Source organism: Microtus ochrogaster, chromosome 8, assembly GCF_000317375.1.
Source record: "Microtus ochrogaster isolate Prairie Vole_2 chromosome 8, MicOch1.0, whole genome shotgun sequence".
Taxonomy (NCBI): Eukaryota; Metazoa; Chordata; class Mammalia; order Rodentia; family Cricetidae; genus Microtus; species Microtus ochrogaster.
The window spans coordinates 14,696,384-14,705,364 of record NC_022015.1 but is presented as its reverse complement, the minus strand read 5'-3'; the positions used below and the strand labels follow the sequence as shown (position 1 = coordinate 14,705,364).

Sequence of the window (8,981 nt, the reverse complement as noted above, 5' to 3'; positions counted from 1 at the left end):
AGTTCTTTTTGAGTTTGCAAGAAGTCTATAAAACTGCTCACTAACTTTCCCCCAGTGGTGCAGTTGACATGTGTTGGCTTGGGTCGCTTGCTTGGCACCCTTTGCCGGCTTTGCCTCCCCCCCTCACTGCTGCCTCCACTACAGACACAGAAAGCAGGTTATGCCTTCCTCTTGGGCTCCCCTTCCTCGCACCTGTGGAGGAATAGGTGCCTCAGAAAGGTTGATTGAATGGCTTGCTGATTGCCCAGGTCTCTTGCTGTCTTTGCAGATCGAGTTGAGGACTGTGACAGGCTTTCCCTAGTATGGCCAATGAAGAAGATGACCCAGTCATACAGGAGGTAACTGCCACTGTCAACTCTCTATTGCACCACAAGCCACGGATCTTTGTACAAGACCAAGACCCTTCTATGTGTCTATAGGCCAGTCTAGGGCCTGTCGATGATCTAGGGACCCTAGACCTTGTCTCTGTTGTCCCCCAGATACCTGTGCGGCTGACTTTCTCCTTCTGGGCTGTGACCTAGCGGCCCCTGATTTTGAGACCTTATCCGTTGTGCCTAGATTTCAGCTTGTTTGTTCTCTGTCTGTCCCACTCTCTGTAAAGCCAACTGCAGGGCTGGACACTGAACAGATGCGAGTGACTGAAAGGAGATTGATGGCTCCCCTGTGTGGGCTTACCAGATTGTGTCATTCAACAGTTCTTCACTCCGTTCACTGCACCAGGGGCAATGGCATAGTAGCAACCAGGCTGTGTCCTTGTCTCTAGGCAGCCTCTGGCCTATGGAGGAGATGGACTAGGAGCCTCAAAATATAAACTGTGAGCAGAAAGGTTTCCAGACTCCTCACAGGAAGACAAAATTGTTCATTATTATAATTACTCCTCAGGATCCTTCCAGTCCAGGCCCTAGAGCTTTTGGAAAGCAAATGGTGAAACCTGACTGTTTTGGTCCCTGGCCTTCTTAGGTGTATTTGGAACCCACCCTAAGTCTGAAGGGCATGGGCCACGAGACTATCCCTAGACAGGCAGAGTAGTTCCTATTTTGTGGGATACTGAGTTATTTAAATATACCTAAGCTATAGCTGTACCAGAGATACTAAGTTACCACAGAGGGGATAGGAGACAGCACAGAGGGAGCCCCCCTCTGCAGCCAGGAAGCCCCAGCCAGCTTCTGCTCAAGTGGTGAGTCCCCTGAGTCCCTAAGGCTGAGTTTGTTGTCAGATGCATATGTGAAGGACATTCCAGGTACAAGAAAGCACGTGTGCAAAGGCCCATGGGAAGGAGGGAGCACAGTTTGTGTGCAGAGTAGTCAGCATCAGGAGGGAAAAAGGAGACAGGTAGGTCACACAGAGCCTTGCAGATCTTAAAATAGGGTGACATGTAGGTGCCAGAGTGGCAAGGTGGAAGAAAGCACAGAGAAGAAACGTAAGTAGGTAGAGGGAATCCTCCCTCCCCTGTCTCCCAGAGAGCACTTTCCCTAGCTTTGGGAGGCATCCCAATCTCAGTGCCCAGGCACCACATATGCTCTTTCCAGGTTAGAGTGACCTTAGGGGCCAAGCAGGTTCCCTGTCTTGGTTCCCTGGTATCTGTTGAGAGGGAGTACTAGATGTGCCTGACTTGGAGGCCTGCCCTGCTTACCTCTGTACTTAGTATAAGCTGAGCTTTTCTTCTTCCCTAAGCTGCCTCTGTGACCTACTGATCCTATCTGAGTGCCTGGGCCTGGTTTAAGTGTCTTGTGTCCTGGTTAAGTCTTCTCCCCTTGTTCCCAGATCGACGTATACTTGGCCAAAAGTCTGGCAGAGAAGCTGTATCTGTTTCAGGTAAAGACGGGACTTGCAGGTAAAGGGGAAAGCCAATGTTGAGGGAGTGGTGGAGCTGGGTAGGAGGCAGGCAGAGCTTACCTACTAAGATGAACAAGCAGGACAACATATGGGATGCAGAGTGAGCAGCTGGGGTGCTGGACCAGACCAGCCAGTTCAGCTCCATCAAACTCAGCTTCCAGCCCCTGAGTACTTCATGTCTGTGCCTCAGTTTTCTGAAAGCCACACTGCCTGCCTCATAAGAGATTCCGTGAAGGTTGAATGGTCCACATTGAAAGGCCTAGGTCACTGCCTATGGAAGAGTTAGTGCTGACAGGGGCCACTGCTGCTGGGTGGAACTCAAGGATGCTTCCAGAACATCCTTGTGGCCGTGTGCAAGCCTGGGCCTGTTCCTTGTGCGCTCCTAGTTGTTAGTGTTTCACTGCCCTCCTTGCTATGACTAGCATGAATTGAGCACTTCCTGTGTTCCAGCACTGCTCTCCTAAGTTAGCAATCCTGTAACAATACTGCACTGTACTGTACTGTACTATACTTCTACATCAGATTTACTGAAGTACAGTTCATACACTTTTAAGTGAACCCTGCTCAAGACTTTAACCTATTTAGGGGCTGTACAGCCAGTGCCACAATCTATTTTAGTATGTTTTTGTCCCTCTGAAAGAAATATTATGTTTAGTCACTCAGCACTGACTCTATTCTCATAGAGCCCTAGGCAACCATTACTTTTGTTTCTATGGATTTCCCTATTTGGGATCTCTTATGTAGATAAAATAGCATGTGTGGGCATTAGTACTGTTCTTTTTTTTTTTTTTTTTAATGTAGATCTCATTCATGTTTTAGCCTGGATCAGTGTTTCATTTTTATGGCTAATGAATATCTCTGTGGGGCTGGAGAGAGCTCAGTCAGTAAAGTGATTGCCTGTGTAGGTTGAAGACCTAAGTTTGGTCCCCAGAACCCACCTCAAAAGCTGAATGTGATGTGTGCTTGTAAGTGGTTGTAATCCCAGTACTGGGGAGGCAGAGACAAGTGGATAACCTGGGCCAGCCTAACCTACTTAGTGTCTTAGTTTGAGTTTTTATTGCTGTAAAGAAACACCTTGACCACAGCAACTCTTATAAAGGAAAAACATTTAATTGGGGTGGTGGCTTACAGTTCAGAGGTTTAGTCCATTATCATCATGGTATGGAGCTTGGTGGCCTGCAGGCAGATGTGGTACCAGAGTTGAGAGTGCTATATCTTGCAGGCAACAGGAAGTCAACCGAAAGTCAAACTAAGGGAGGCTTGAGCAAAAGAGACCTCAAAGCCAGCCCCCACTATGACACAGTTCCTCCGGTGATACCACACCTCCTAATAGTGCCACTCCCTTTTGGAGGCCATTTTCTTTGAGCTCCAGGCCAGTGAGAGACCCTGTTTCAAAAAACGAAGTGGACGGCTCCTGCGGATGACATTGAAGTTGTTCTCTGGCTGGCACAGGCACATACAACCGTACATACAAAAGTACCCATGGTGGATGCAGTACACTTTGTTCACCCATTCATCAGTTGATGGCATTTAGGTTGTCTACACTTTGGCTATTGTACTGGATAGTGCTCTTTGGACATCTATGTTTGTGTTTGTATGAACCTGTGTTTTCACCTCTTGGATGTACATTTAGGAATAGATTGGCTGGATCATACTGCATTTAACTTTTTGAGGACAACTGGACTGTTTTATACCACTCTATGTTCTCAATAGAAGGTGGTTATTAGAAGCACTTTAATTTTGTGTTGCACATAAGAAAGTGAGTTGGAGACTTCTGAGCTCTCCAGGGCCTGGGGTTAGTGGAGGGGCAGCAGCAGTGTTCCACGCTTTTGTGGAGAAGAGGCTGTCCACAGGGTTACCTGCATCCTTGACTGACTACAGAGTCTCTCTGACAGTGGATCCGCTGGTGCCCATTCTGTCTGCTTTGTTGACAATGTTGGCGGCTTTGGAAGGAAGTGGCAGAGTCAGTACTATTGCCCAGATCTGTAGCTCACTGCCAACCCTCTCAGCCTGGAGTAAGGCAAGTTCAGAGCTCTGGGTCTTAGCACAGGCACCTCAGTGCTTTGTGAGCTATTGCAGGACAGTCTCACCCAGTGGAGCAGTTGTGTTCCAGGCTGTTCCTCCCACCAGAGCTTACCCCTGCTTCACTGCTACTACGGAGGAGTTTTTAGAAAGTGACTACTTACTCCCTGGGCTAATTGTAGCTGACCTGAAGCGGTTCCAGAAGTTGAGCTTCAGCCCAAGCTGCTGCACCCTGCAAGTACACTGTAGAGGCTGTTGGATACTAGGCATTTATGGCTTGAGCTGAGGATTCGGGGGACCAATTTGGGGTTTATTCATCAGCAGTTTTCATGGAAGACAAGAGAAAAGGCATTTCTGTAGGAACTCTAAGGAAAGGTGCTGTGTGTTGAGAGCCAGGACTAGGCTTTCAAAAGAGGCCTATAGTTAAAGTAGCATATCCAGGAGGGACCTATCTCCCTGGCCCCTCTCCAGAGGATGTGTGGAAAGGACAGACACATTGCTAATGAGAAAGAATGGAGTCACACATTTCTGTGTCTGATGTCCAGATCAGCCTCTAGCATTCTTAGGCCAGCCCTGTTTCCCTCTTGGCCTCCTCTGTCTCATTTCTCACCTCAGTGACCTTCAGAGCGTCAGTGTGTCCTTGGACCCCCACTGCTCTAAATTCCCATAGCCCTGCTTAAAGCTTCGGGGTGCTAAGGGACTTAGCCATCCCTCCTCGAAAGGCAAGACATCCTAAAGTGGTCCAACAGCATGAGGCTCAAGAGGACCCAGGGTGAAACAGACTAGAGATGAAAGCTGTGGGGTACCTCTTGGTAGAGTAGATTGGGGCCTGGGTACTCTGCTCTCTGGTGGGGTGGGGACAGTATGAACGGGCTGAGCTTTCAGTGGAACCCTTGATGCCTGCTCCAGCTTGTGTTGGGCACGGTGGACTGATGGATGCCTTTCTGTCTCTAGTACCCTGTGCGTCCAGCTTCGATGACCTATGATGACATTCCACATCTCTCAGCCAAGATCAAGCCCAAGCAGCAGAAGGTGGGGCTATCCTCCAAGGTGGAAGTGGGGTACAGAGGGTAAATGGGGGTTGAGGGAAGCAAGAAGACAGATACTTTTGGGAGCAGAAGCCCAGAGAAGGAGCGATGCAGGGATTAGGATAAGAGCAGCACATGGGTCTTGAAAGTCAAGGAAAGAAAGCATTTCCAGGTTCAGGGTTGCTTGAAAGGTAGGTTGGGGAAGCCTGGGTACTGAGGTGTGGGCAGGGGTGAACTTAAAGCAGTTAGATAGAGGAAGATCTAGTACCTATACAGGATGGGGTGGGAGGACAAGGAGAAACCAAGACAAATTTCCCATCTGTCTCAATCTCTGTAATCACAGGGAGATGCTGAAGTTGGAGATGACATTTTAGTTTCAGGATTTCTCGTTTTGATTTTGGGATGTGGAGGAGTAGGGGACAAATATGACTGTGTCTGTACCTAAAACACATTGTGACTTTTCTGTTGGAAATTTCATTGGTGACCTCAGTGTGGCCTTAAACCCAGGGTCCCAGAGGGAGGGACACTGCTCAGTCTTGCTGCTGGGTAGGGACCTGGCTGGGAGTGTTCCTGGGAGTGTGCCATGGCACCTTCTGAGTTGGGTGGTACTTTGTACCTCCAGGTAGAGCTTGAGATGGCCATCGACACTCTGAATCCCAACTACTGCCGCAGCAAAGGGGAACAGATCGCATTGAACGTGGACGGTGCCTGTGCTGATGAGACTAGCACATATTCCTCGTGAGTCCCTGCCCCTAAGTTTCCACTGCAGGTAAAGGTCAAGAGGAGTCTCCAGAGGCCTCAGGGGCACTGGCCCTCTCTGTTCTGTTACTGGGATCCCCATCATGTCAGGTCTCTACCTTAAACCAAGAGTGTTGTAGACCTTTCCTCCCAAGTTGGCCTCTCATGCCAGGTACTTCTGGCTGCAGGGGAAACAGGCCTCTGGAGCCCCTTGTCCATTATTCATTTCCTGCTGCACAGACAAAGCTATGAATATTTTCATCCCTTAACCCTAGCTAGTGTAGTTTGAGGATGTTGGGATGGGATGGGGTTGGCTAGCTTCTCTGGAGTGTCCTAGCCCTTCACACTAGCTCTCCTTGTGCACCTAGGAAGCTGATGGACAAGCAGACCTTCTGCTCCTCCCAGACCACCAGCAACACGGCCCGTTATGCAGCTGCACTCTACAGGCAAGGTACCTGGGTCTGGCTATACCCTGGGGAGAGCACAAAGTGAGCTGGGCCTGGGGATCTCACCCAGCCTAGGTCTCCTCAGCTTTATGTGTGGTTTTGGCCTCTACTGAACACCAAACCATGCAGGATCAAGGCAGTGTGGAAATGACAGAGTATGGAGACACAGCACCACAACGGGGACTTTGTTGGGCACTCCCAAGTTAGAGTTGGACCTTCAAGTCAGTTTGCTCCTGGGAGCACATATACAACGTAGCATAGTACTGGGGACAGGTGGCAGAATTTTGTCCTTTAAAGTACAGGATACTTAGAGTCCAGCAATCCTATTCATAGGCAGCACCTACTGAGGACAGATGAGAATATGTTCACATAAAATTTTGGGCACAGATGTCCATAGGGCCTTTATTTATGAGAGCTAAAGAATGTCAACAATCCACAGCCCATTAAGTGATGTTGCATAAACAAAATGTGACATATCCATGCAACAACCTTACCTGGTTGTATGGAGGAGTGATCCCTGATGTATGTGTGCTTCCACGAGGATGACCCTTATAAAATCATGGAAGAAACCAGGCTCAAAAGACTGCAAATGGCCAGGCATGGTGCACACTTTTAATCTCAGCACACCTTTAATTCCAGTGCTTGGGAGCAGATAAAGGTGGATCTCTGAGTTGTGGGTTAGCTTGGTCTACATAGTAAGTTCCAGGGTAATCAGGGATATGTAGAGAGAGACCTTGACTCAAAAAATAAATAAAAAGACTGCATGCTTCCATGTTTTAGTTGTCTTTCTGTTCTGTGATAAAACACCCCAGCAAAAGCAACCGAGAGGAGAAAAGGTTTATTTGGTTCCAGACCATCATTGTGGGGGGGGGTCGCAGCAGCCGGAAGTAGTCCCTTTACATCCACAGTCAAGATGAGAACAGTGAATGATGTACACATGCCAGTGCTCAGCTTGCTTTTGCCAGTCCAGGATCCCTGGCTCGCAGTGGGTGGGTCTCCCCATAGTCAAGACAAAACCCTATAGCCGCTCCCACTGATAACTTAATCTAGACAGTCCCTCACTGAGACTTTTTCTAGGTGTTTCCAAACTGTCAGATTGACAGAACTAACCATTGTACCACATGATCCCATTTTATGAGCTTCAGAATAAGCACATCTGTAGAGGCATAGAGCTGTGTCATGTTCTCAAGGCTGTATCTCTTTGAAGCTACATTTCTTTTTCTTTGTTTCTTTGTTTTTTTGTTTTTTGTTTGTTTTGTTTAGTGACAGATTTCTCCGTAGTTTTGGTGCCTGTCCTGGAACTAGCTCTTATAGACCAGGCTGGCCTTGAACTCACAGAGATCTGCTTGCCTCTTTCTTTTGAGTGCTGGGATTAAAGGTGTGCGCTGCCACCACCTGGCTCAAAGCTACATTTCTTTTACACTTTTTTTTAGATTTATACGTCTGAATGTTTTGTCTGCATGTGTTTATGTGCATTGTGTGTATGTCTGGTGCCTGAGGAGGTCAGAAGAGGGCATTGAATCCCCTGCAGCTAGAGTTACAGATGGTTGTCTGGCTACCATGTGGATGCTGGGGATCAGACTGGGGTCCTCTTCAGTAGCAACAAGTGCTCTTAACCACTGAGCTTGCTCTCCAGCCCTAGAGCTATAATTCTTAGAGCCAGAGGCAGGTCACAGAGATTGTCTTCTGATGAACTCAGTGGGGCTTCTGGCAACGGCAGTGTGGCAGAGGGGAAGAGGGTGAGCTGTTGATTGTGGCTGGAGGAACAGTAGCTGTGAGAAGAGGAGACCTGACTTGGGTGCTGGGGGAGTGTAGGGAGGTGAGTCTGAAGTGTCTGAGCAGAGTTAGGCTCCTGTTCTGGGGTGTGCTGGCAGTGCCTGGCAGGATCAGATAAGAGTTAGAAATAACTCCTGGCCTGATATTCCTGAAGCATCTAGATTGGGACTGGAGTAGAATTGGTGGTTTGTCGGGGGATTTGGGGATTCCTTTGAGTAAGGTGGCTATGGCAGCTTTGGCTCATAGGGGCAGGTTCAAGCCCTTCTTCCTTTGCCAGGTGAACTCCACCTGACACCTTTACATGGCATCCTACAGCTTCGACCCAGCTTCTCCTACCTGGACAAGGCAGATGCCAAGCACCGAGAGAGGGAGGCAGCCAATGAGGGTGAGCCTGCTGACTGACTGACTGTCTGGGTGTGGTCTGGGTGGGTCATCCTGAGAAAATGGTCAGATTATAGCATGATTATGGGATGATTACTGGCATCCTAGGCTCCTCCTACCTACTAAATGCTCCTAACTTCACATTTGGGACAACCGAAAAATGACCTCACGGATTGCTAGGCATTCCCTGAGGGTTAAATTGGCCCAGTGAGTACCACTGTCCTTAAGTCACAGGCCCCATGTTGGCCTTCCTGAGGAGAGGGTGGTGTTGGGGCGGAATGAGCAGTCCCAGCAGAGGCTGTACTGACAGCTTGCTTTGCAGCAGGCGATTCTTCGCAGGATGAGGCAGAAGAGGACGTTAAGCAGATCACGGTGAGCTCTGGCCCTGGGCAGGAGGGAGCAGCATGGATGGCAAAAGACAACAAGGGCTGCAGGGTCTGAGCAGAAAGGGCTTTTCCATATTTAAGAGTAACAGATGCAGAGTATGGTTGAGCATCACCCCCCACATCCAGCCTGACTCCTGTTGTAAATGGGATAGCCTTGTTCTGTGTAACAGCTGGGATCCTGGGGTGTGGCAGGTGGTACTTGGGAACAGGGAGGTGCAGCCCAGGAGCCCCATGAAGCCACACGGCTCACAAAGTTCCTTGTTAATTACCTGTGTGATTCTGCCTTTTTGATGCGTACAGAAGAGTGGTTAGCATGCTAATCTTGATTTTGAAAGATTTAGAAGAATCTTTCCACTCCTGATTATGCA

The 8,981-nt window shown here is 48.8% G+C and overlaps 1 protein-coding gene across 3 annotated transcripts in view; it reads left to right on the top strand.

The window, feature by feature from the left end:
• Positions 1-8,981, top strand: part of Polr3e (RNA polymerase III subunit E) — a 28,353-nt gene that overhangs the window by 4,740 nt on the left and 14,632 nt on the right. The window contains exons 2-8 of one of the 3 annotated variants that reach the window (XM_013347733.2): positions 269-338; positions 1,765-1,815; positions 4,813-4,890; positions 5,509-5,624; positions 5,993-6,075; positions 8,124-8,231; positions 8,553-8,599. In XM_013347733.2, coding sequence (XP_013203187.1) covers positions 303-338; positions 1,765-1,815; positions 4,813-4,890; positions 5,509-5,624; positions 5,993-6,075; positions 8,124-8,231; positions 8,553-8,599 — 519 coding nt within the window. In that variant the 5' untranslated portion in view covers positions 269-302. Of the gene's footprint in view, positions 1-268; positions 339-1,764; positions 1,816-4,812; positions 4,891-5,508; positions 5,625-5,992; positions 6,076-8,123; positions 8,232-8,549; positions 8,600-8,981 lie in introns of all 3 variants that reach the window. The other 2 variants (XM_005351145.3, XM_026781472.1) reach the window with 2 other exon arrangements.